At 40.5% G+C, this 27,718-nt stretch overlaps 2 protein-coding genes across 2 annotated transcripts; one reads left to right on the top strand and one right to left on the bottom strand.

The window, feature by feature from the left end:
• Positions 1 to 612: 612 nt before the first annotated feature.
• On the top strand, positions 613 to 7,917 carry trim47 (tripartite motif containing 47). Its single transcript, XM_029448745.1, has 8 exons — positions 613 to 855; positions 1,240 to 1,451; positions 4,190 to 4,235; positions 4,382 to 4,477; positions 4,757 to 4,981; positions 5,188 to 5,210; positions 5,289 to 5,410; positions 5,541 to 7,917. The coding sequence occupies exons 1-8, from the start codon at positions 673 to 675 to the stop codon at positions 6,068 to 6,070; spliced, it is 1,437 nt and encodes a 478-aa protein (XP_029304605.1). The 5' UTR covers positions 613 to 672; the 3' UTR covers positions 6,071 to 7,917.
• Positions 7,918 to 9,270: 1,353 nt separating this feature from the next.
• trim3b (tripartite motif containing 3b) lies at positions 9,271 to 24,738 on the bottom strand. Its single transcript, XM_029448119.1, is given in 18 exon segments — positions 9,271 to 11,534; positions 11,823 to 11,963; positions 12,056 to 12,126; positions 12,830 to 12,871; positions 13,245 to 13,413; positions 13,662 to 13,829; positions 13,960 to 14,063; positions 15,309 to 15,687; positions 15,887 to 16,018; positions 16,020 to 16,040; positions 16,544 to 16,642; positions 16,816 to 16,917; positions 17,126 to 17,306; positions 17,553 to 17,704; positions 17,878 to 17,985; positions 18,516 to 18,645; positions 20,697 to 20,872; positions 24,546 to 24,738. Coding segments are annotated over 17 exon segments (2,298 nt in total). The 5' UTR covers positions 20,843 to 20,872; positions 24,546 to 24,738; the 3' UTR covers positions 9,271 to 11,381.
• Positions 24,739 to 27,718: the final 2,980 nt, after the last annotated feature.

Below are 27,718 nucleotides of genomic sequence, written 5' to 3'. Positions count from 1 at the left end.
TTCCAGCTTGTTTATAACTCTTTCAAATGTAAAATGCAGTTGCAGCTAGTAAATGGAGTAACATTATCTGATTTATCTGTCATAGGCCTAGTGTCAATCCTTGTGCCAACTTAATGTAGATAATAAGTTAATAAGTCAGTTAATTGGAAATTCAAGAATTTAGATTAAAAATGAGATGCGTTATGGACCTTTAATGTTTATAAATTATATCTGATAAATATTATTAATATGAGTGCCCCTGCCTCTTGTCATTTTGCAAAGGTGGCCCCCAGGCAAAGCAAGTTGTAGGCTATCCCTATATATATATATATATATATATATATATATATATATATGTATATATATATATATATATGTATATATATATATATATATATATATATATATATATATATATATATATATATATATATATATATATATAAGGCTTATACCATGTCAGCAGCATGTGTAAATGTGACAAAATAAAAGTGTGATTATGTGTATTGTTTTACTCACCAGAGATTGGTCCTGTGGTAGAAACTTTTGTACCTGATTAGAGAAAGAGAGAGATGGAAGAATCTGATTGGTTAAGACGGAACGTGACGCACCACAAACGTGCCCTTCTTCTCTCCATCATCCTCCTTCACTTCCTGCAGAGTGTCAGTGTTGTGCTGCTGTTGGCTTCTAAACATGGCTACTGCTGGAGCAGCTGGAGACGACCTGAGGAAAGAGCTCACATGTGCAATTTGTTTGGACTTCTTCAAAGACCCTGTCATACTGAAATGTGGACATAATTTCTGTCGGTTTTGCATCTGCATGCACTGGGATGAAAATGGCGGAGACTACGGGTATCAGTGCCCGCAATGCCGATCGGTAAGTTAATACACGCTATCTGTATTTTCCACCGTTTTTTGTCACGAAATAAGTTTCGTATGCTTGTGACACTATTACTTCCACGTGTTTTAAAGCAAATTCGGTAAAGCTGATTTACGGTTTGAAAAATGACATTGGCTAAAGTTACGCAGTGCATTTTTTAAGGCAACCGTTGCTATGATGGCTGGCTCGCTGGTACCAGCTAACGTTAGCTAACTTTAAGCTACATTATTAGCAGGTGATGTAGCCACCCAGCTTTTGTATTTTTTAACTAAGAAAATGCTGTAATGCAAAATAAATAAACAAACTGTGGACAAAGCAATACTGGCTTTGGCTACAAGTGGGTTTCTGCGTCTTTCTTAGTTGCTTTCTTTGTCCTCTCAGGTGTTCAACAAGAGGAGCTTTACTAAAAACTACCTGGTGCAGAACCTGGTGGCCAAACTTGACGATCTGGAGTGTCTGGGGTCTTGTCCTACACCCTCTAAGCCCGTTAAAGTAGATGGGAAGTGTGACCAACATGGAGAGGAGCTGAAATTGTACTGCCAGACTGATAAAAGGCCCATCTGTGTTGTCTGCAGGGAATCTAGAGCACACAGGTCGGTCGTGTTTGCACCTTCTTTGTATTCATTATTTGTATATGTGTATCACACACGTACATCTCTTTTGCAAATTCATCACGTTCTCGTTAAGAAGAATCAGGAAATCAGGTTGTAGCTTAGACCTTGACAGTTAAATGAGTATGTACACATTCTACAAAAGAGGCTAAAACCTTGACACTCTACATTTTGGCTGCATTGACATGAATTAATCAGATAACTCTTATCATCTTATCACTTTGTCACAGTCTTTGTCCTCATCATAGTTTTGATGAGGAGTTGACCAGTGACTCACTATTCCAATGTATCTTTCTTTTCTTCGTAAAACCATTGCAAACATAATCCTTCCCATCCCATTAGAAATTGGGAACAGCAGGACATGCAGCTGTTAATGCACATGTTTGGTTTTAAAAGGGTTGAAACTTCATAATGATATCACAAACTCTAATGTTACAGATGTGGTGTAAAGTTTTAATTAAGTGCTTATGCAAATGACCAGTGAAGTTTCTAATACTGTAATAAAGATTCTTGAGGAATAAACTTTATTCTTTGCAAAGAAGGTCCAATAATCAGAGTGCAATCAGTCTAGGTGAGAATAGAATGCTTTGTTTATCTGTGTTTGTTGTAATAGCAATTTAAATGTCTACTGTTTTAATTATATCCTATGTTAAACAAGCCAACTGCCATTTGATGCTAACATAGAAGTGCCGGTCATGTTAATACAAGACAGACGCATCTTGATTAGACTGATACTGAACTAACAAAAGACAGGACCCACCCAAATGTTTTAGCATCCTGATCAAAACAAAAGACAGGACACACCCAAATCTTGATCAAACTATTTAACATACTGAGACAGAATATTGAGTGTATCACCCAATACTCTGTTTACATAACCATTACCTTACAAGCATCAAAGGGCAGTTTTGGCTCGCCCCCCTGTGTTTTTCCATCACCTCGCCTCCAAACCAAATTGTGTTTTCTTCCAACCTGTGCCCTTCCATAGATTACTCTGTATTCTGTGAAACTGGTACCTATTTGTGGCCGCAAATAAATGCACAAAGACAACTCTGTCTCTATCACCATGTATTTGATTTTATATACATCTCTCCAGAGTAAAGCAGGAAAACTTCCACAACATTGTGCATTTTTAAAGACTGAGTGGAGATAGTAGGAAGATTCACACAGTTGCAGGTGTTAGTTAGACACAAGAAAACAGTGAGTAGAGAGGGGAGGGGTGGAAGATTCACACAGTTGGGTTAGACGCCAGAAGACTACAAATAAAGTAAGAGAGATGCTGGGCAAGACGGAAGCTATTTGAACCATGTATCAAACAATACAAGTTTAACATGGACATGTGACATGTTCCATTACACAGATTTCAGTGTGTATTGTAGAAAATGTGGATTCAGGCAAGGTTTAGTAGCACAACCGTGGGTACAGAAACTTCAGTAACACCTGAACAATCCCTGCTGTCTTCAAAGAGAAAGTGTGTGTGTAGCTGTGAGAAGGAATCTAAGAACAAAAAGTGACATTGATGTTGCAAGGTATAAGGTATCACTACTGTGAATTAACTGAAATGCATATTATTGTTGAACCCTCCCACATGAAGCCATAGCTTTAACATGAACATGGCTTTACTGATGTGTAAGACTTGTACTTCGGGTAATTCTTCACTCGGATGAATACAATAATAAGTAAATGAGCCCCAGATCTCCTTACTTGTAGTGTATTAGAACACAAATGTGATATCAGAAGATGTTGGTATGAATGGACACGGCTGTATTAAAAGCTTAAAGTAATGTACAGTAAGATTCACCCAGACTTATACAGTGTATCCTGTAATACAGAACCTGTAATACAGAACCGCATACAATCTCAACACCAGGGATGAGCCACAACAATGTGTAATCTTTTGGTCCAGACCTCTACAAGGTCACCATCTTATCTTAACTCCAGTACACACTCTTCTCACATAAGGCATACCAAGTGTGAAGGACTCTGAGGCCTCCTTTATAAGAAACAATCTAATCTTTTTAGATTTTTTGGTTTAATAATATTGCCCCCTAGTTCTGCTTAATTCGACATAATACTGTTGGATATGTCTCCATAGATCGAGACCTTGTTTTAATACAGCCAATTAAGTCTTGTATAAAGCATCAGTATTGGGGTTTTGACCGTATACTGTGGTATTAAAATGTATGTTATCATACAGTACAGTGTACAGGATGAATTGCTAAGCAACAGGGCACATGGGAGTGTTTTTATATCTTTTTGTGTGTGTGTACTATGTGATTTATGGCATTTAAAAAAAAGAATCCGTAGTGGTGGTACGATGCCAAAAAAAGGAACATCTGCTTATCTAATGTTTTACAAGGAAGGAAATGCACAGCACTGTTAGACCTCAAGGATACACACAATGTGGTCCGGTAAGAAGCACTGAATGAAAACTTGTTCGTTCATTTATACTTTTTTTTTTTTTTTCCCCTTTAATTATGGGGTTTCTTTTTAGGAAGTTTTTCCTTGTGCGATGCGAGGGTCTAAGGACAGAGGGTGTCGTAACCCGTACAGTCTGTAAAGCACACTGAGACAAATGTATAATTTGTGATATTGGGCTATATAAATAAATTTGATTTCAATCAATGACAAAGATTTTTTTTTTTTTTTTTAGCGTGTCGTTTCACAAATTGCCGTGTAAACCACCAACTGCCAGGTCATTTGTTTCCTTGTTGTTTCAGACACCATGAGGTAGCACCAGTGCCAGAAGTTGTGAATGACATGAAGGTGAGTGACTAAATGTGTGATTTTGCTAGGACTCATTCTCTTCAGTTTTCAAGTCTCCTACTGTAGCTTTGGCCCATTTGTAGTCTGTAATCTCATGATTCATTATGTCCTGTGTTCATGTGTCTTGATGTACATGTTTGTTACAGATGGAGTTGAAACTGAGGCTAATGGAGCTGAACTGGCAGAAGACTCAATGTGTAAAAGTTATAACTGCTGATGAGCGCACCAGAAGTGAAGTAAAGGTATGGTGCAGACTTTTTATAAGCAGATTTGTTTGCTGGTGTCATTGACATGTTTGCAGGTCAAGCTATGTGTATGTTTGGTTCAAGTGGTCTTACAAGATAACGGCCTTCTCTAACTTCCCAATTTTAACCATATTTCGTCGTTTCAATTAAATGCAAAAATTGCAAACCAGCACTGCACTCATGTTACGGTAGTTTACACTAAACCTACACACCATTGGCAATTGTCATCATTATGAAATCCTTCATCCTAATCCTCTGACCCTCTCTGGCCTCCAGTTGAAGAAAAAGAGACTCAAGGAGAAGATTGAGGCAGATGTTGGTGCCTTGGTCCAGTTCTTGCTAGACGAGAGAGACTCCCTGCTTGAGAGCCTGGATGCTGAGGAAGTGGCCACCATGGCTGTCATAGACGAGAACTTGAAGATTGTGGAGACGGAGGTGGCATCTGTGGACAAAGCTATAGCTGATATCCACAGCCACATCAGTGGGAAGTCTAGCTTTGAGGTCAGTCTAACGCTTCAGCTGATTTAACATCACCATGCCTCTGCTAGAGCTTCACTTCAGAGATGGACCGTTGCTCTTGCTGTGTAATATGGAACATAATATGAATCCATCTTTAAAATCCTCACTGATATAAACAGATTGAGATTGATATGAAGTATTTTCAATAGTCATTGAAATAAAAATATATATTTTTTTTCTTCCAACAGAGCCTTGCTGAAACATTCAATGAGTAAGTAGCTTACTGTTGGTTATTTAATAGGAAACTATAAAAAATCCATTAATCCATATTTTTTTTTTCCTCCCACAGAGTTATCCATTGCAAGCCTTTCACATCTCTTGACACAGTTAATTGTGCGACTGAATTTACGGACTTCTCAGGGCCCTTCCAGCTTATCATGTGGAAGAAGATGATGCACGTGCTGCATACCAGTGAGTTTGCTGTACACACAGACTTTACATTGCAACAGGTTTGACTGGCAGCTTTGAATAAACGTACTGCCAGCTTCAGACATCTCAAGAGCAAGGTGAACTAACTTCTCCCCATCTCTTTTGTGTGTAGTGCCCCAGAACCTCACCTTAGACCCAGACACTGCTCACCCAAACCTGCTCATCTCAGACTTTGACACCAAAGTGGAAGAGGGCCGTATTCGTAACCAGGAACCGGACCTGCCAGCCCGCTTCACCCGGTTCTGCGGTGTCCTTGCCACAGCCCAGTACGCCAGTGGCCAGCACTACTGGGAGGTGGATGTGAAGGACAAAGGTGTGTGGTACCTGGGAGTCACCACTGAGTGCAGCAACAGGAAGGGCTTCGTGAGCCTCACTCCCTCCGCAGGATACTGGAGCCTGTGTCTGCAGGACCGACTATATGCCAACGGAGAGGACGGACGCATTCCTGTCGCAGACTACTGGAACTCCCCTCGGGTCGGTGTGTACCTGGACTACGACAACGGGCGCCTTAGTTTCTATGACGCCGTGACAATGAAGAGACTGTACATGTTCGACACCTGCTTCGAAGAGCCGGTCTATCCTTTCTTCAGCCCAGGGAAGAATGACCCAGGCAGCAGGCTGCAGATATGCCACTATTACTGAGAGCGCTGCGATGAGTGACTTCTAATCTAGTTTTCGAAGGGTGAACTCGTATGCCAGTGTTTTCAGGTTTGCTGTTGGTCAGGTTTTATCTCACAGACCTGGCTGGAGTGACGGGGTGATGTTGACCCTTGGAGCCATGTGCATTTCAGCTGTTTCTTGTTGGTCTTACTGGTGTTTAGAAGATACGAGTTACCAGGTGTCTTGTCACACTTTGGTTGATATGAAGAGCTTAATTTTTCTCATGAAGTTGAAAATGTGAAATGTGGTACCTTTCAACCTAGGCACACACACTGTAGGCTTAAACCCTGTTCACTACTGTGGCCGAGAGTTTGGAGAGGTGCTTTATTTATATTGCTACGTTTGCATGCGATGCAGATGCCTCCGATGCTCTTCTCCTATTAGCAATCAATATGCCATACTACTATTAACTCATATTGGCTATTTATTTTTGCCAGGCAGGGTCAGCTGCCTTTGCCTTGTTGGGTAGAACCTGAAGAAAATATCACATTGATAGTTGTTGAAAAGTTAAGATTCACTCATTAATTTTAGACTGAAGAACAGGAAGTTCAGAGCTGATCAGAATGATTTGACTGAGATTGGCCAGCTTGTCCTGGGATTCCAGCTCCCAAACATTGATTAGACTTCCAGGAAGGACTGGTTTGGGTTGTTTTGTGGACATTAATATTCATACAGATCATTTTAACACTAGTCCTTTTTTTTAAATCCCCATAATTTAATACTGTACATTGCTAACATTTTTGGACTTGCACATTCCTCTGTATATTACTCCAAAGCACATTTTGCAGCTTTTGTGAGCAGTGATACTGAAGGTGTAAAGTAGTGCCATTTTACTTTTGTTAAAGGTATTTTAAAAAAACATTTAATTAGTCTGCTTGAAAAATGGGCAGGTATACAAGACAAATGTATTAAGATTTACAGCCATATCTTCAAATGTGTTACTTAACAGGAGAACCTGCAGATGGGATTCACATTCGAAACAGCCAAGTGCCTGATGGACTTGACTAAAATGTAAACGTCTGGAATGCAGAATGAAAGTTTTTATAACAGGTTCATATTTTTTGTTTTCTTTTTACAAATTGCCCCCAGCATTGTCTTAATTATATTTCTTTTTTTAAATGAATCCTGCTTTAGATTATTAATCGCTAGCTGTTGAGTTGGTCCTGGTGCTGCAAATTGGTCCCGACTCCTGATGTTTTTCAACTCTGTCCAGTGGGATTTCTATTTTTGATTATTGATGTTGAATGTGAAAATACATGTATTTGGGCAATTGTATAAAATATTTTCCTGCCTTTCGTAAACTTATCATTTTAAAACATTCTTATTTTAGATCATTTACGGGTTTTTATTTTTGGTTATTGTGCGGTTATGGACCTACAAATGAGATGTCTGCAATCTTACAGGCTTTTTTTTTTTTTTTTAATTTATTGAGGAGCATAGTAGAAACATTTAACAGCATGACCAGTGATAATATTTGAGACCGCCAATCTCAAGTTGCTTCTTTTTTCAGTTCATTATCAGACGTCTTAAGATGTTCATGTGTTATGACTGCAAAACTCTGTGCTCTTTAACTTTTAGAGTATTTGTTGATAAATGTTTTGTCTAAGATAGTATACCTCATTTAGTACCTAATGCATACTTTTTTTTCATTGCTGAGTTTCATTCATGTATTTAGCTTAGCAGTGTTTGGGCTGTGTCTTGATAAGTGACTTAAAAAAAATGGCAGACCCTGTGTGGCCCTTTCACCTGCTACGTACGTGCTACGTGCTAAGTGTTTCTCAGACTTAATGAGATTAAAAGAGGAAAAATAATTGTGTTTACTTTCCTTTTCTCTACTATCCACTTGCTGTTCACACTTTGCTCAGTGTCTTGCTTTCCACTAGGCAGACTGTGTGTGTGTGTGTGTGTGTGTGTGTGTGTGTGTGTGTGTGTGTGTGTTTGTGTATTAGTCGAGGTACAAGTGGCCTGTAATTTGGTTTGGTTGTTTGCCCACACTGAATCTGCTAAATTAGAGTCAAAACCAACTAAATTTATTTCTAGATGCTGTCAGCCAGTTATGTCAAATTCCACACTTTGATTTTTGGAAGTTTGACATCGGCAGGAAGATGATGCTTCTTTTACTGATTTCCTGCATCAACTATTGTTTCACAACTTCCTTCTCAAACTGACTTAAGTGGCTGCACTGACTTTTAGACCTGATTTTTACATCTGGAAAAAACCAAGGTGTTAAACTTTGATATGTGAAAGTTCTTTAAGGGCTTCATTTATTTTAATACAACCCTGAACTACACTTAGAAATGCCAAAGAAGAGCACTCTGTGCTGCTGTAAGAGAGCAGTTTGTCTCAAAGTTAAATGAGAATATTGGACCAGAATAGCAATTTGTTTCTGATTCAGATTTCATACTGCCAGAACATTTAAGGAGGAGGTGAGAAAACTGCGTTCTCTCCTACGTCTGCTCTGGTAATGACTCAGTAGTGACATTTTGCCTTCTCTTTGCAGTTTTAATGAAGGCCCGCGCATATAAATAGTTGCCCAGCTCTCACTGAACAGAGGACAAAACGCTTCAGCTTTATGAGCACAAATTGTAATGGCTGCCTGTGAGACCTCATGTAGCAGAGTCTCAGTCAGTCTGTAATGACTCATTCCGGTTACAGATGAAAGTCTCTAAAGATGGATACTTTTGTCAGTTTTCCAATGAAGATGTAAATATCAAATCTTTACAGTAACGTTCGGTATTTTCTGAAAATCTGTTAACAAATGTTATGGGAGGGTTGTTTTTATAAAGAAAATGCAAAACTACCAATTAAAATGCCTGAAGATCTAAAAAATAAATCGTATTACAACCAGAGATAGTTTGAAATGTCCACTTTTAGTCGTAATGCTTATATTTTAAATGCCATGGCATAACAAGCTGGTTCAGTCAAGTTCCAATTACTTTTTCAAAAATGTTTGCAGCTAATTTGACAGCTTTTTAATAGAGCCACTAGGGAGCAGGGGTATCAAACAAAGTCCTGTCAGGATGGGATTAATCCACTTAATGAGGCAGCAGAATATTCACACTCTTATTTGAGCAACAAAAAAAGTATATAGATGTTTACATTAATAAAAAAAACAACCCATGTACAAAAGATAAATGCATTAACTGAAGACTTGTTGTACAAAACTGAGCTTTCACACAACAATAGGTGTAATTTTTTAATATTTACAATCATACCTTTGCCATGATTACATAAATGCAGTGATTACTTGTAAGTCTGGCCTCTTGTAGTATACAGTAGGCTACACAAGATGGTTGATGTACTGTTTCATTTATACAGTATGTGTGCTTCCTTTATTTCAGAGACATGTGTGTGGTCAGTGTCGGTTACAGGTGAGAAATAGACTAGCATAAAACCATAGGAGCACAGGGGTTTGATTTATGGAGGAGAACAGTCAAATGAATCTGTTATTACGGAGAGTTTTCCATTAAATAGGAAATGCAGATGGAAAGACGGAATGGATTACAGATCAATTACCGGACCGTATAGACCGTTTATTCATAAAATACAGGTGAAAACTTTCTGCTTTTAGCTGGTGTTGTGTTTCTCGAGGAGCCACACAGAAAACCTAAACACTAAACAACCAAGCAAATGAATACAAATACTGGAAAGAATCCATGATAAAGGTGCTTGTCAGCTACAACAAGGATGTGATTGTAATATACAGAACACGTTCTGATTATGTTAAATGATAACTATACACTGAGGCATATATTACTCTTGCAAACTATATAACTCTTATAATATTTGTATTTTGTGCAATGTTCAACAACGACTTACGATACGTTTTGGCAGAAGGAAAAGTTACTGTTTAACTGGATGTGAGCTCTGGGAAGAGGCCAAATAGAGAACGGCTTTCAGTGCTACAAGTTACAAGGCCTATGTACGAAAATGTTTGGCAAAGAGGAGACACTTCAAATGCACCAATTAGAAAAATAATTTGTAGAACAAATTATGTAGAAAAAGAAAAGAAAAAATAAATTAAGTCCTTTGAAAAATAAATACAGCAAACAATGTGTAAACAACTTTGTTCCATTAGTGTTTGCAAGTCATTCAGTTGGCTACTACTATGCATGACCGACTGTATTAGTATAACGTTCCAGTGTTGATTCATCGAGTGCTGTAATCAGTAGGCTAAATAGTGAAATAACATGGACATGAAATCCATATGTACACTTAAATATGCATACCGTATATACAACTACATTAGGTTGCAGATATGAATACACAAAAGTGCAAGTACTAGTGGGGTCACATATAAGAAGTTTGTTTTGGTTAATAGAAGAAGAAGAAGACTAGCTCATGTTGTGTTCAAAAACCTTGTCGTTATCTCAACTGTTGTGCTTCTTGCTGCTTGTCTTTGGGTACCAAAACAAAAAGAACGTGCATATAGGTCAACTCATCTCATAACTCAAAAGAAAACAAAAATCTACTGAATATCCATTTGCAGCGATCTTGTCAGAGGGATATGATGCAAAAATGAGAATAAGAAAAAAGTCCTTTTACACATTCTTGTCTGCATGTTGTGTTTACTGATGAGAAATTGAAGGCAGTGACGAAGGGGTCGTTTTGTTTTTTTTGGAGCACACCGACATGCAACAGTGTTCAAGGAAAGGCCTGAGCATTGTTATTTCAATCACAAAGCATCATCAGGAAACAGGAAAACTTCTGCTTCCGTGTCTCGCTTTGTTTGCTGGTTGCTGAGAGTGTTGCCCATCTGTATTGCCCAAAAGAATTGCAGTGTATCACCAACTTCAGACTGGCAGGCTACTGGTAAGGTCACACTTACAAGAGAAATACAGCTGCAACGCCTGAACATTATTTCCAGTTCATTTTTCCATCAGGGGATGTGGTTAATTAAACACACTCAAATAGACACTGATCAGAGAGAGACATATCTAATTATGGGATGTGAAATTTCACAATTGTTTTACCTTTATTTCACCAGGATAGTCTCTTGAGATTTATTTTTTCCCCAGAGAGGAAATTATTGTCACTTCTTGAAATATCTTTTGTAATAACTAACTTATTTGTACTACAGTTGAATGTTGGGTGTTTTTCATGTAAAAATGAATCAGATTTCTTTGTCTTAGGAATTTTAGATTTTCTAAAGTATGTACAGACGAAATGAAAAGGACATTTATTTTTGGAAGCTGGGACTACTGTAAAGTGTTCAGGCATGTTGCAGCTCTATTCCCACAAGCACTATGTGACGTTAACTCGTCTAAGCAGGGTCTGGATATCTCCCCTGAGCCTACTGCAGGTATCTGTAAACCTTAAAGCAGTGGTTTCCAGAGTCTGCAACAGCCACATGTCCATCTGAGGTGAGCGCGAGACCCTGGGGCCCGTACAGCGGGTCTGCTGAGGTGTTGATATAAGACAAGAAGGAGCCTGTGCTGTCAAACACCTGGAATATAATAACACAAAGGTTAGGCTTTGTCAAGTTGCAACAAATCATAGCATTAGCATTAACATAATACTCAAAGATACTCAAAGCTGCAGGTTTCAAGCTGCTGTGACTTAAATGTACTGTGCTGATGTCCTTATTATGATAAAATGTACAGCTTTCCGTAGTGTTTAATGACTTAATGTGCAACCTATATATTTTCCTTTGCTGAAAAACAAAGCTATACTTGAAATACTACAAATCTTAAAGTTGTGAGGTTGATAGCAGACTGAATGTAGCCTGTCTCACCTGTATTCTGCTGTTTCCCCAGTCAGCTACAATGATGTTTCCATTGGCGTCCACAGCCACACCAGTGGGAGCGTTGAACTGGCCATTGCCTTCACCATGAGAGCCGAATTTGAACAAGAACTCTCCATCCGCACTGTACACCTAGGGCAGGAAGGGTTACACGTTTTGTGTACATCTCAGTGTGCACTTTGATACATATTATCGGCGTCAACTAAGGACCGAGCATGTCTTACCTTTACAGAGTGATTGTGAAAATCGGTCACAATAATTTCATTCTTGTTGTTTACTGCAACAAAGTGCGGACCTGGATAAAGAAAGAGAGACAGGTTAATGTGGAATGTGTTGTACTTGGAACATAAACTGATTCCTTGAGGTAGCATCATTCGCTTTACTGTTAGTAGGATGTTTAAACACACATTTCAGCTGGCTGTGCCTAAAGCTGCAATTACAAAACCTAGTTTGATCAGATGGTTAGCAGTTCTTATTTGCAATTGGCGATCTTTCCATGCATTAGAATTAGAATTAATGTGAGTTACAATTGCTTTTTCAGAACGTCAAACAGTACTAAAACTCTAAATGAGATTATTTGGAAAGGCTCAAGGCTCTGAGATTCACAATCAACAATCATTGTTTAGATGAAAAATGTATCCTGGGTATTTATGCAAAGTGAAAGCTATTGGCTGAGTTTACTGATTGTCTTGTAGCAAACAGGGAACATCGGTTAGTTTCATGGCACAGGAGTCAGAGCAGTGAAAATCATTCACACTAATGTCTTTCTAGCCATTTACACTAAAAACACATGACAAAATGTTCATTATTGTAATAGTAAGTTATTATTACAATGGCAAGTACTTGTGTTTCTGATTATTATCATTGTACAGGCACAGCTTCCATTTGTCAACAATCTGAGTTCTCAGGAGGGCAGACACAAGATCGGGGAGTCGGGTTAGACAGAGGGCACTGCACTGTGGGATTAAGGTTGCAGCAAGGCCACACTTAGTACTTACTGAAAACTGAGCCAGATTTATTAAAGTTTGGGCCAAGTTTTTCTAGATTGAAAAACAAGATGAAGAACAGAAAGAAAGAAAAATAGATAGTCAGAGATAAAGGATAAGCAAAGAAGAAAATGGAGTAGGGTGGTCCGCACAGGCGCAGTTTGTGGGGGGAGCAGGGGGCCACTGCATTGCCTGGGGCTTTGCCTACAAGTTTATACAGGCTTGTACATGTGATACAATGCATTGATCTATATTCAGACACAGAATAAGAGTGCACATTATTGTTTTTTTCAATAAAAAGTGTCAACAAAACTTATGTTAAGATGTTTAAGATTTACTTTAAAAGCCGGGAGACACTACCGCCTCACTGACAGACGGTGTCATTCAAAGAGAGGACAAAGGTTACATATTGAGGCCTCCGTCTCACCTGCAAACTGTCTGTCAGACGTCCCCCTGCCTCCAAACTTAGTCACCAACTTCCCATTCGACTGAAAGATAAAGACACAGCATGCCTTGTTGTCCACAGTGATGATGTGTCCATTCTTGTCCACAGCCACACCCTTAGGACCCATGAGCCGGCCCGCACCGATCTTATTCTGTGAGGGAGGAAGACGAAGAGGATTTTAGGAGGGAAAGAAAGACGTGAAAGACTTTGAAATTATTTTATAAACAAGCATTATAGTGCATTTAAATACTGTTTTGTTTAAGGACAATGATGGAGCAGTGAGATAAATTATTCAATTAGGAATTTATTTTACAGCAAACATATTGTCAATAATAACCTTAAATGAGTCATATTGTGTCTTAAGTACTGTTTAGCTCATAACAAGCTATGAGGTCTCACCTTAAATTTGCCGTCAGAGGAGAAGATGCTGACCCATCGATTGTCATAGTCGGCCACCACAATGTCACCGTTCATGTCCACAGTGACGCCTGTTGGTCTCTGCAGTTGCCCCGGAGAACGACCTCTGACCCCAAAGCGCATCTTGAACTGGCCTTCATTGGAGAACACCTGTGATGAATTCCATTAAAGAGCCCCTTGTGAGTGAAATGTGTCATGATCTCAGCACTGCAGTATTCTTTTGACCACAAATGCATCATGGTTGCACTTACATGCACTTTCCTCTGCGTGTCTGTCTCACCTGTATGCACTGGTTGTTGCTGTCAGCCACCACCACTCTGCCGTTACAAGAGGCTGAGATTCCCTGCAGATTTGTGAACTCCCCTTTTTCTCTGCCCCGGGAACCTGGCAAATACACAACATGTATTTTGTTCATGTCAATACAGTTTAAAAACGACTTGACCTGCTTAAGAAAGGTAATCCTTCACAGTGAGAATGTATTACCTTCATTTATTTGTGGAAGTTATATTATTTTTGCATGGAAAGGACACTCTGACATCCAAAACCTGAGAGTCAACAATTGAAGTAAGCAACTACCAAATTCTCCCTATCACACTTTTCACAACATCTGTATTTGTTTTCTGCATTTGATCTTCGGACAACATACTGTAGCTTGTGAATGCAGTGTGGGGTTTTCTTTGGATGTCACCTCTTCTATCAAGTCACAGCAAGTTGACAAAGGCTGCTGTAATAGCAATTTAAATGTCTACTGTTTAAATAATGTCCAAATAACGTTACAAGTGATGATCTGCCTATTTCTCACTCTATGCATGATTGCACAACTTTACAAGTTCCCTTATCAAGCCAGGGTCAACTGCTGTTTCATCTTATAATGGGGGTGGCATTGTAAGACAGGACACAGACAGTCCTCTCATCAAATGTACATACTGATTAACCCACTGAGAAAGAATGTTGAGTGTGCCATTTGCTTTAGTGTTTACATAACTGTTATAAAAGAAACAAAGTCGGGATGCTATGTTGCTCCAAGAAGCAAATGTCTACGCATCTACATATATACCCAAATATCAAAGGATTGAGTTCAAAGGACTGGGTTCATCAGATTGGAGGGAATGACCTCACAAACATCAAAAGGAACTAATCTAACAGAGAGATCGTCTTTTGTGTATTGCTTGTTTACAGTAAATAACATATGTGCTGATCAATCACCTGTTGACTGTTGTTTTATTGTTCTATAGCTCATCAGCTGTTTGTCCCTTGTCCCCTGCTGTGTCTATCACTTAGTCACTAGAGTCAAGGGACCAAGTGTGTATAAAATCTCTGTGTGTTCTCTTTCTCTTTGCACTCTCCTGCAGACTACACTGTGTTCTGTATGACTTGTTTCTTTGAGGCCTCAAATAAATAAATAAAGACAACTCTGTCTCTATCACCCTTTATTTGACTTTATCTACATCTCTCCAGAGTAAAGCAGGAAAACTTCCACAACACTGCCTATAGGGAGATGTCTAAAAACATGATTTATGGTTGAGAAAGTTTGGCGTGATAATAAGTCTAATGTCTACATGGTAGCCTACTTGGTTTGACGTGTTCAGTGTATGGACTTTCTCTCCTGGATGGGCCATCTTGTCTTACCCACTCTGTAGATGAGCTCATCCTCAATGGGATTCTCCTTTTTCTTGGTGGTGCTGTACATGCTGGAAGGCCGACGCACTGCTTTCTGCCGTATGTGGCCCCCCGTCCCGCTGGGAGACTTCACCCTCCTCTTCACATCATCTGGAGATTGTGGCACATCTGAGGGCTTGATCACCCGCAGGCGGAACGGGCTGCCGCGTATCGGCAGGCCGTACAGCAACAGTGCAAAAGAGTACTCTCCCTCTAAGCGTAATGTGTAGCCCACCTCGTATGTTCCATTCTTATTGTCCGCTATCTCTGCCTCTGTAATGCGGCTCCCGTCAGCAGATGTTATCTCTGCCTTTAAAACAGCGTTTCCTGTCCGCACCAACTCCCCATCCTGCAGAGAGAGGTCATTGTTTCCGTTTCAGAACAAGAAGAAATATCTAAGCAGTAAGCACATGGTTGCAGCCTCTAAGGCAGCTTTCTTCTACGGACACATATTAAAGTAAAAGTAAAATGTAAAGCTGCCAGCATTATCCAGGGTTCACGCTACACAAGTAGAACATGGACGTGAGGCTAAATGTTTAAGACCGTACCTTGTCTTTTGTTGTCACAGTAATTGTGTGGTGCTGCCCAGTCGCTGCATGGCGGAGGCCCTCACCTGTGGCGACGGAGGTGTTAGCCACAGCGGCTGTGGTAAGGAGAACTCCCAGGTTCTGGATGGAGCGTCCGCAGACCTTCAGTCTCCACCTAAAGCAGACAGATAAGACACAAGATAAACAATATTTTCCACTACAGAAAATCCCTTATTTCTCCAACTATACTATGGCTTTTGTTTTGAACAAACTATGACTGTTTCTGTGACATACTATAACTTTTTAATGATATACTTTATTATGACTTTTTTATGTCCTTTTTATGACTTTTTGGGCCATACTATATCTTTACTTCATAATAAAAGTAAGAATATAGCATGTCACATAAGACAGTAAGAATGTAAAAACTCTTTTTCTTACAGTAATCAACCCCCGCTTAACTGAGAAAGGATTTAAAACACCCACATTTTTTAAGAAAACTTATATAAAACAAATCTCATATATCCACTTGAGATTCTATACTTGTCATCAAGCAGACTCTCACAACCAAATAAGAAAGCATCATTGTGTGACCATGTGGGAATATCAATCTGACCGCCACAATGACAATCAAAGAGCAGAGAAACAGTTTGAATCGGTATAAACAACTGGTGGTACCTGACAATCCAGATGTGCATTCTGATGTGGTTTCTCTGGGAAGTCGTGTCTGGCCAGTGCTGTTACCCGCTCACTCATCTGCTTCTGAACTAGCAGCACCTATACTTGCAAGAGACACATATTTTACTCTAAGACAAACCTTTTTCTATTTGAGTTTTTAATGCAAAAAAACAAGCTCACATCCTGCTACACTACTGCATTGCATTTGATTCCCATCTGTGTTGTAATCTGTTTGTTAGCTTGCTTGTACAAATTACAATCTGCCAGCCCACCTCAGTCGCACTCCCATGGCTGAGAGCCTGCTCTGTGAAGTTGCAACTGCTCTGGATGTGGTCCTTCCCTTGGAGGAGAGATGAAAGCTGGGCCTGAAGGACCTGCGCTCAGGTAAGGAAGAAAGGGACAGAAAAGAGCAAGAGGAGAAGAAGAAAGGAAGAGTAAAAAAACAGTATTTTGTATGTTGACAGGAATGTGAGACATGTGGCAGGTCTTGCTTGTTTCTAAAATGATCTGACAATGAGATTGCAAAGTAGCGAGTGCACTTGACTGAGTGTGTGACTATATGTGAATGTGTGAAACACATACCTTCTGTTTAGTGCTGCAGATGTTCTCCAGGTCTGTGATGAGGGCCGTCTTGCGCTGATGCAGCGCCCGTTCCAGCTCTTCAAACGTACTGGTAATCTCTGCCACCGCCTCGTTCTTCCTTTCATTCAGCTGGCGGGAGATCTCACTCACAAGCTCGATGGATGCTGTTAGTTGAGGGAGCCTGCAGGATGACACAATGTGAAAATGTCTTCCATAAGAAATCAGATGAAAAACTAGCTATCAAAACTAAATTATTCTGGACTGAAAACGGGCCTTTGCCATTATACACAGTACCGTGTTTTGACATGCCAGGCACAGCATAGCATGAGTGAGCTTTGATGCCAGATGCCAAATCTGGGCCAAATGCTTAAGCTTACAAAAAGCTGATGTCAAGGAAATATTCTGAAAGCTTTATCAAGGTCCCCACCTGCTCAGTATGTCATCCAGCTGTGTCTTCAACGCAGCCTTGTGCTGTTCCACGACGTCCCGCAGAGGAACAGTAACATGCTCCCTGTGCTCGCCCTCTGTACAGTCCAGACACATAGCTGTCTCACATGACTCGCAGTAGAACTCCATCACCTGCAGAGGGAGACAAACGTAGTCAAAAATAAACTCCTTCACTCTTGCTTGACTTTGCCGTAAATAAGTAAGGAATTTAAGAGTTAGTCTCTTTAACATTAATTATTGCTAAAAAAAATTAAAAGAGGTGGGGCAATTTTGGTGAGGTGATGCATCACAAAAGGGCTCCCCACCTTTCCCTCGTGGTTTGGGCAGCTGAGTGGCTTCCCTGCAGCAGCGCTGACTGACTCCAGGACACTGCAGGCCTCCGGCCGCGAGCACTCTGGGTCTCGTTGAAGGACCTGGTCAAAACATTTTAAACTTCAAGAGTTGCTTTTCAATAGTTTCAATAGACTTATAAGATAAAGATCTGTTTTTTTGTATTAACTGTGGTAGGGTTGTTTCTTTCTTTGGGCATTTGTTCCCCTTATTTGGCAGTGGGCAGGTGACTGCCAACTCTCATCATCACCCCTACATGCGCAATGGAAACCTTACATTTAAAACAAACCTTAAAAAGAGCCCCTTAAAAAAGAAAGGACTCTCCAGAATGACCTCAGTCTGCAAAAATGTCCTCCCTCTGTTCAACACAAAGAGTGGTGCTTCCAAAAACAACAGTACAAGAACACAAACAGAGCCTCCCTCTCATTTCTGTTGGTGCTATCTGTACTTGTAATCTTTGCTTTGTTGTTAACCTCATATTTAATCTCATCTATTTTCTGTCTTTTGTTCCTTAAAACGCACTTGAACATCCAGTTTGGCTAATTACATTTGTGTCTAATTTGAAGTATATATATATATATATATAAAACAAAAAAGGGATTAAGAGTCAAACCTCCATGAGATTAGTGATGAAGAAGTTGTTCTGTAGAGCACAAACACCTTTCTCTGGCAGGATGGACGTCTGCCGACACACTGGACACGAGAGCGTCAGAGACTCTGGGGGAATGTAGTTCTGCAGACAACTGGAGGGAGGAAGTAAACAAATAAAGAAAGCAAGAAATTAGAATATAAAATCTACCCCAGCAATGTGCATCGTTGTGTGGATATGTATTAGTCATATTCAATCCACCAATATACAGCAGAGAGAGGGAAGACAATAGAGAGACAGCTGTCACCTTATCACAGTAATTGAGAGTCAGTGCCTAAATAGTGCTTCTGTCACATCAAAAAGGGGGAAAGTGGGATTTTGAGTCAATCCACAGAATCCACAGCCTCAGGAGAAGACACTTCCTCTCTGAGTAAGTGGATTTCTGGTAAATCAATCTGCCTTCGTGTGTTCGTTAGTGCTTCTGTATGTTTATGTGCGTGGGTTTTAGATTCTGGCATCCTCCTGGCACCAGTCACACATCTATCCTACCGGCCTCTCAAGGCTGAGGATGTTGTGCAGGTTCAATTGCCCTTAGGAGGCAATCTATTTACCATTAGACAACCTTCAAGCTAAAACCAAACCCACAGTCAGCAAAGTTCAGCTGCACTATGCAAATGCCCCAGTCCGCACTCCTTGCCTACAGCCCAGTTGCCCTCCAAGCATGTGATATACGTACGTTGTTTTTCTGCTATCACTAAATTGGCCATTGACGCTGCAAGAAACCTGAGGTCAGTGTCGAGGATAAGTCTCTGTTGTTGCATGCTAACACCCTTCTGTTTAATTTATGACACCAGGCGGACTCGTATCAACCAAGCCTTGGTAAACTGCAGTGGATAGCTTTTGAAAGCAACAGAGAGCTTTAACAAAAGTGTATCTGCCGCTCTGTCAACACCACCGTTACGCTCTGAAGCCTGGATAAATGACTGTTGCTTTGTCAGACACACAACCAGCTGGGGACCACAATGTGGTGAAAAAGGTCTGTGAGGGGGCCACAACTAATGATAACTTTAATTGTTGGTTTACGTGTCAATTTGTGATTACTTGAATACTAAAATAATCAAGATTTCCTACTTGTTTTGTCCAGTATCAATACAAACCAACAACATATCTTTATGTACAACAATATAAAAGAGAGAGCTACACTCATCCTTGTTAGGTAAAATCCTGCAATTATGAGGGTGATTACAAGTAGTCACATGCCCCTGTTGTAGGAAGACGTCATTCATTTTGGCATCATTTGAATAGTTGCACAACCCATGGCAAACTCATGACCCTGATCTCTGAATAATAAGCACACAACTAGGATAATCACAGAAAGAGTAAAAGGGAGCAGAATTAAAAGCGATGCGATCTCATACCAAGCAGACTAGTTCCCAGCACGGGTTTACCAGCTCAGCCATAAAACCCCTTAAACTACATCAAACCCACCCAGTGTTAAAACATCTGCCTGGCAACATCATGTATCGCTCCAGACAAAAATCTGTTCACCTCAGCAGGGATCCTGATCACATGCCATCCAGTTAAACCGGGGATTTAACTTGCCCTCCGGTGGGTAAATGCCCCTCACCCTGCCTGGAAAAGGGATTTATCCCGTGTGGCTATTCAAAACTATTCCATAAATATTTATTTAATCATAGGCTTAGAAGTAAACCAGTTTGAAACATAATCCCAGTTATCCCATGTACCTAACAACATACCCCCCTCTTCATTCTCGATCCTCCCACCCTGACCCGCAACAAGCTTTTTCAAAAGCCTCCTCTGCTTTGCTCGGCACGAAAAGGCCCCAGTAAGTATCGCCTGAGGGGGTGTCATCTTTCTGAGGAACTGTATATTGAGGAAATCGTAATTGTTTCTCCCAACAATGAGTACTTTCTCAGATGTTGACGGTCCCTGGTGCTGAGGAATGCACTTAGTTTTGAGTCGGGGAGAAGTAAAGTGGCCAGGGATTTGCAAAAGATGAGGCTCCTAATTTATAAGGAGACATGTAAATATGGGAGGATAAGTACTGTCAGGGAAAAAGCTACAGGGTTGTACAAACTTCTTCGCATGGCCAGAAAAAGCAGACGGTGTGAGCAGAGACTTGTGTTTGTGTCAGATTAATCTTAAGGGATGTGTAGGAAATTAGGACTTTTGACTTTTGGTTACCTTTCACAGAAGGTGTGCAGACAGGGCAGAACCTTGGGGTTGCGGTAGTGATCCAGACAGATGCTGCAGACCAGAAACTGCTTGTCTATCTGACGCACCACAGGGCTGGTGCTCCCAGCCTCACGCTTTGCCATGGCAGAGGACATTTAAAGCCACGGACAATGACAGCAGTTAACCTGCAGGGAGACAAAGATTAAAAAAAATCATCAATATTTGTTTATATTTGACAACAAGGGATTTTCTCTAGAGAGTGTCACTTTCAGGGCCAATAATGCTCTGTCAACTTACCACAGGAGGTACCAGGAACCAAAGTTAACAAAGCTGCTTAATTCCTTGATTAGTACAGAAACATGTCCATTGTTATGGTGTTGTTTTCTAGGTTAATACCAGACAAAAGCCAGCTAAGAGAACTGTGTGAAATAGAAGCAAGCACCAGTATGCAGGCTGCAACAGATGTAGACAAACCAGTATGGACATGTGCCTGGCTTTTGATGAACATCTCAGATAACACCAACGCAGGAAAATAAAGGAAACTACAGGTTATGAAACTAAACAATATGTGCAGTCTGTGGTTAACACACAGGCTACACAAACTGAACTAAAAATACACACACACACACATACACACACACGACTGAAAACAGAATGTGCTGAGTGGTTTCTATGTTTCTTATTTCTTTCTATGTCAGTCTGCCTATATTTACAAGTCACTAGTGAGGTCTCACTACTGCTAAACTTTATTTTGGTTCTCTACTACAACCCCATGGCCTCTACATCAAACCATTATGCTTTTGTATAATATTTAAAATGAACAATCGTGTATGTGGGATTTGAAGTATATAATAAAATAGTTTGATGTAAAGGCGAAAAACTAACTTTAAAGTGTTTCACACATGTTGGCCCGTTTACAAATGACTGAGCAGTACTTCTATTTAGTTGTTGTGTGTATTTAAAAATCAATGTGTGAGCGATAGCAGGTTATAATCCTGCATTTGCATTTTTTGTGGCTGGGCATCGTTTTGCTTAAATTTGAAAAACGAAACCATGTTTCCTTTTAACACAGAATTCTGTCAGTGTTTGAAATTGTTTTATATTATTAAATATTGTTAAATGTTGCAAAAGATCTCATGTTGCCACTGAATTGAACTACATCTAGAAAAACATAAAGAATGCACTGAATAAAAGGCCACTCATACATATGTGACAATTTGAAATAGTAGCAGAACTTTGTGAGGTGACTAGAACTGGATGCCTTACATAATATCATCCATTATAGAAATACAGCTACATGGTTTGATACTCTGCCTAGCAACACAAACCAGTGTTGACTCCAACTTGGCCCACTTTCACATTCATCCGTGCAAGCCAGAACACATATGGGACAATAATTACACTGGTAAAGATGCTACCGCAGCATGTTCTCTTTGCTATGCACTCAACGTGTAAATGAAGTGGGAAGATCAGGTGTTAACTACGGAAAGAAACATCCAGTCTGAAATGCAAAAAGTACACACGCCATTTGCAACAATGACAAGAGGCCACGAGAACATATATGCAGTATATCACCTGACTTGACCTTAAGCTTAAAATTGTTACCTTCGATAAATACTATGCATACCATTTGTAACACAGACAAACACCAATAATCATATAATAATCATAATTACCCCCCCCTCCCTAGACTCTCCCCCTCTCTGCACATCTGGCACTGCTGGATACAGCTCTCAACCCCCTTATGTGCCATCTAGTGCAGATGTTTTCAACAGGGGGTACGCAACCCCTAGGGGTCCGCGGAGGTATTACAGGGGGTATTTTCACAAATGTAAATGTCTTTAAATACACATTAACATGAATCCAACATATTGTAGCGAACGGCTAAATGGAGGCAGAAGACGTTATCGTTCAGTCAGCAATGTACACATTCAGTATTAATTGAATAGCTTAGTATTGAATGCACAATAACAGGGTAGCTATGTTCATACATGGCACTAGGCCCCGTTTAATATAAAACACAAGTTCATACAATATATATAGTAGGAGGGTCCCTGCTCCATCTCTCCATCAGTTTGGGGGTCCTTGGCCTGAAAAACGTTGAAGACCCCTGATCTAGTGCATGTGCTATTGTCAGTCTGTACACTGGAAGGGTAAAGGTCACTTCTTAAGCCGTCAACCATGAGAATGACATGTCGCATTCCCACTCTGGTTAGGGACAGGCAGGGTGTCAGACGGGAAATGATTACCGGAAAGTAGCTTATTGTTTTGTCTGAATCTAAATATGCATTGTTCTCTATAAAAACCCTCCGCTTTGAACTGGCATATCATGAGTATCCAGTTGTCTTTGTTGGATTCTGATAGAGCGTAGAATTAAAGAGGGATCAACCACAGGATGTACCGCGTTCTTCAGTGCAGTTCTCGCACGTCATTCTCTTTCTGTGCTAGAACACACTGATACTAATATCATCTGTAATGACGTCTATCTAAATTTAGACACATGTATTAGTGGGTAGGCAAGGAAGCAATGACGGTGAAACTAAAATAAGACCGGGGGTCTTTTGACCGCTGAAAAGTGAAGTGGCTGGAATCTATTTGTTCACTGTATTGTTAGTTATATCTAAAAACACAGTTTTATTGGGTGGACCAAAGCAAAAGAAGAATCTGGAGTTCAATATATCCCAAATAAGATATCTGAAAAAGAAATGGGTTTAAAAAAATAAGTAGCTTGAATGCTAAAACCATCTGTTTGGAGTCAATTTTAAAGTTAAAGTTTGTTTTGAATTTACAGTTCAGCGGATGCATAAAAGGCATTTTTACTTACAAAAGCAAGTATGTTCCAGCTTTGCTATAAAGTCGATTGAAAAAATGCAACAGACACGCGTAATGGTCGTGTGTGCGTGCACATGAGTGAGTGCTCATATGTTTGTAGTTATATGCATTCAACAGACTGTGTTTTGACATTGTCCCAACTTCATTCATGGCCACTTAAACGCCTAAGTAGGCCACGATGACGAGTTGATGCTCTCTGAAGTAACTGTGACCAGTTAAGTGACAGGCTTGGGAAGTTAGAAAACTGAGTGAATACATGCAAATTCAAGGCTCTGCAGTTACAGGCTGCAGAGTGGGATAAAGCCAAGCCCAGGCAGGACTGCAGGAAGCTTTTTAAAAAACAATTATGCATGAGAGGACACATCCTGCAGAGAGCTGTCAACTAATGCCATCAAATTGAAATGTGTTATAAATCTCCTGGCTATTATATGTGCAGTAATAACAGCAGTAATATTACCAGTTCCCTTAGTCTGACTAGTTCCTCAAACTCTCAGGATTACAGCTTTAGCATGTGTAAGCAATTGTTTGTGTGCATGTTAAAGTGCATCAGTGCAGCATGTCTTTGTGCAACAACAAGCTAACACCCGCAAAGTTAGCGCACAAAGAGTCTATTCTCTCACAGCTGGCTTTAGCGAATACAAAAGTAACAGTTTTCTTTGTCTCGCTCAGCACTGAAACCTCTGCTGTAGCTTTACTGTACAATAGGATCCTCACAGCTCATGCGTATCTCTTATAACACACACGTGTTCATGAAGTGGGGGAAGAAGCGCAAGACAGGAAATGTAACCTCTCATTCCCAGTTTATTAGGAGGTCAGGAAAATGGACTGACAATTGAATAAAAAATAAATAAATACAGTAAAAGTATCAGCCCTTCTATTCTGTCACACAGCACCAATGAATGTGTGTTGACAGCTTGGACAAACATAACAACTCACACACTTTTCTTAGCTAACAGCTGAGCTGATAATGTCATACTTGCACACATGTAGATGAGGACAAACACACAGAGTTGACAAAAAGACTACCTACTGTCAGTAGAGTGGAGTACCAGTCTAGAAGACTCCATGGCAGCTCTGTGTTAACATTAAAGAATCAGCACACGCCTTGACTCACACTGACTCCCCCCTCGTCTCTCCCCTCGGCCCTGCTGACCACACTTCCTTTTCCCTTTTCCTTCTGTTGCTTTTCCCTTTTCCTCCTCCACAACAACACATACAAACACACACACACACACACACACACACACACACACACACACACACACACACACACACACACACACACACACACACACACACACACACACACACACACACACACACACACACACACACACACACACACACACACACTGAAAAAGGCTGGACAGGGATGACAACAGAGGGTGGGACTGTAAATTGAAAGTCCCTCCTACTGTCAGTGCTGTTTACAAGCATGAGCTGTCTGCATACCCTCCTACTGCCGCGCTCGGATTGGCTGGAAACTTAAACTAGCAGGGACAAGGGATTGCATCATAGGCCAACAATTTGTGCTGGCCAGAGGGAGAGAGAGGCAAAGATTGAAACAGACAAGAAGAAGAAAAAGGCCAACTGTCAAGGCTGGAATGGCAACAATCTTAAATCCAGGAACATATTGAACATAAAGTCTTAATCTGCTGCGTTATCATTTATTTGGGAAATGTGCACACTCAAAACTATGATAAATAAGCACAGAAGCAGGCTGGGTTCTTGAATGCAGCTGGCTACTAATTCTGATCCGAAACAGCAGCTGACGGGTGACGATCATCTGGCCTCCAGCTCCAGTTATGAAGAAATACATCATTATTTAGCCAGCCAAGTTCACACACGCAGTCACGCACGCAGGGCAACCAAACAAAACATAGAGTTACATAATTCATCATTGTCACCTTAAAAAAAAAAGGAATTTGAAATGAGAATTCGGAACACATGCCTCTCCGCCGAGCAATATAATATCAAATTACGCATATGCAGGGATTAAAAAAAGACCCTTAATACTGAAAAAGAGATTATCATTTTGAATTTCAATTAAAATATCTTGTCACAGGATCATTTTGCACCCAATCCCTTAAACTCCACCATCCTTGTGAAGTGGTCAGAGTTTAATCTGGTGCAAGAGGTGACGATTCTCTGACAGAAACATCAATCCACGGTTAATCTGTGCGGATTGAGTCCAGTCGTCTCTCCTCCCTCGCTTGCGGCTCTGCTTCCCACACGCCCACACACACCTTTTTCAAAAATTCCATCCCCCTTTAATTCACAGGCCAGACGTGATGGGTGTAACAGGAAGTAAAGGATTAAAGGATGAAAATACCATTCAGAAAATGACTGCAAAGCTTGCTCAACTTGATAGTAGTTACAAGTTCTGATGCTTCTTTCCAAACCAAAACAACTGCCACAAACATATTGCCATTGGATAGAATAATCTAATAGGATCTCTTGTATTCACGCTCCACAGTAAGTAATTAATGGCATCCGCCAATATACCAAATGCAGCTTCTGAAGAAGACTGTTGTCCTCCCTGCAGTGAGCGCTCCACAGCGTTATTGGTTAACTGCTGCACTTTCTGCTGAAACGCCAGTTTTATCACAATATACGACTCGTGCGGTTTATTAAAGGAGAGGAAGATGAGCCACCAGTGGCACCCGCAATGAGTCTCCTGAAGCTTCTGCACATAATATGATGGGAGTACTGTATGTATGGAAAACAAAGGGATAATTCGAAAATAAAAGCACAATTGTATGTCTTTAATTTTTCCAAATTTGGCTCTAAAAATTATTATTTAAGCAGAACGTTCATATAATGCTTTGAGAGGAACTTTAGTGTGAGCTAGAAACAAAGCATGCTGTGCCTTGTGCAATAACAACAACCAGAAGAAACCGTTCTGCCCCGGGGTCTGTAAGAGGCGGAACGACAAAAGTAATGATATAAATGCTAGGGATGTTTTAGTGACACACACTTCAGGCAGTTTCACAAAAATGACCTATCTCTCATGTTGTATGTGATTGTGTGAGGGACTCTGGTTGTATTCTGTGCCTTGTGGAAGTCACATGATGAATAATGTGACAAGAAAGGTTCTGTAAGAGTGGGAGTGAGAACCGAGGGTTACGGGTGCTGCCGTGCTAGCGTGCAGCCAAAACTGTGCCGACATCGGTGCTGCACACCTGATGCCTTGTTGGGTTTTGTGTGCTCTCCCTACAACATGTACTGTAGTGTCCTCCTTTATCTGCCTGCTGCGCTCTCAAACCTCAGGATTGGTAGAAAAAGTTAACTTGGAAAGGTGTGAAGAAGGAGTCAGGGGGAAATGACTGAATAACAAGATGAGAAGGAAAAGTGATGAAGAAGAGGAGGAAAAGGAGACACACAGATACTGTACATGCAGTCGCACACACTGAACAACAAGAAAGTTATTGTGTAACAAAGCCCGATACTGATATCTCCAGGCAACCATGATGGTGTATTACAGCCATGGCCTGACTACATCCCTCACATACCAACACACACACACACACACACACACACACACACACACACACACACACACACACACACACACACACACACACACACACACACACACACACACACACACACACACACACACACACACACACACACACACACACACACACACACACACACACACACACACACACACTCAGTCAGCTGTTTCAATAGCCCACATCCCCCAATCCTTCTTAGCAGCTAAAGTTACACCAATCACATACAAACACCAACACATCTCACACTGAGGCTTTAAACCTTAATTTGGTCCTCACAAATATAGAAGCACATGATTGTACACTCAGAGATAATATATGGCGTGCATGGACCAGCCTGTGTAACCCTCGCTAGTGTGCACGCCAAGCCTCCATTCTCCTGCACAGTCCAGTCTTAAGCCTCAGTATACATATACTTCTATATATAGAGCTATCAGTTCTCATCCCCCTCAGACCACTGGCAAGCACGTGCTCTGAGCTGCACATACACTGCGAAAAAGCACAGGGATCCTCAGATGACCATCATAGTGATGGCTCAGAAACAATCGAAAAAGAATCTATACGCTAAACTTTTACATGAGCCTGTCCAATACATGGAATGCACATATTACACATCTGAGATTTATTTGTGCATGATGTGACTCATTCATGTGTGCTGACTGTGCATTAACATCTTCAAGC

This window comes from Cottoperca gobio, chromosome 14 (assembly GCF_900634415.1).
Source record: "Cottoperca gobio chromosome 14, fCotGob3.1, whole genome shotgun sequence".
NCBI classification, from domain to species: Eukaryota; Metazoa; Chordata; class Actinopteri; order Perciformes; family Bovichtidae; genus Cottoperca; species Cottoperca gobio.
Note: the sequence above shows the minus strand (reverse complement) of the source record. Positions and strands in the feature narration are given on the sequence as shown.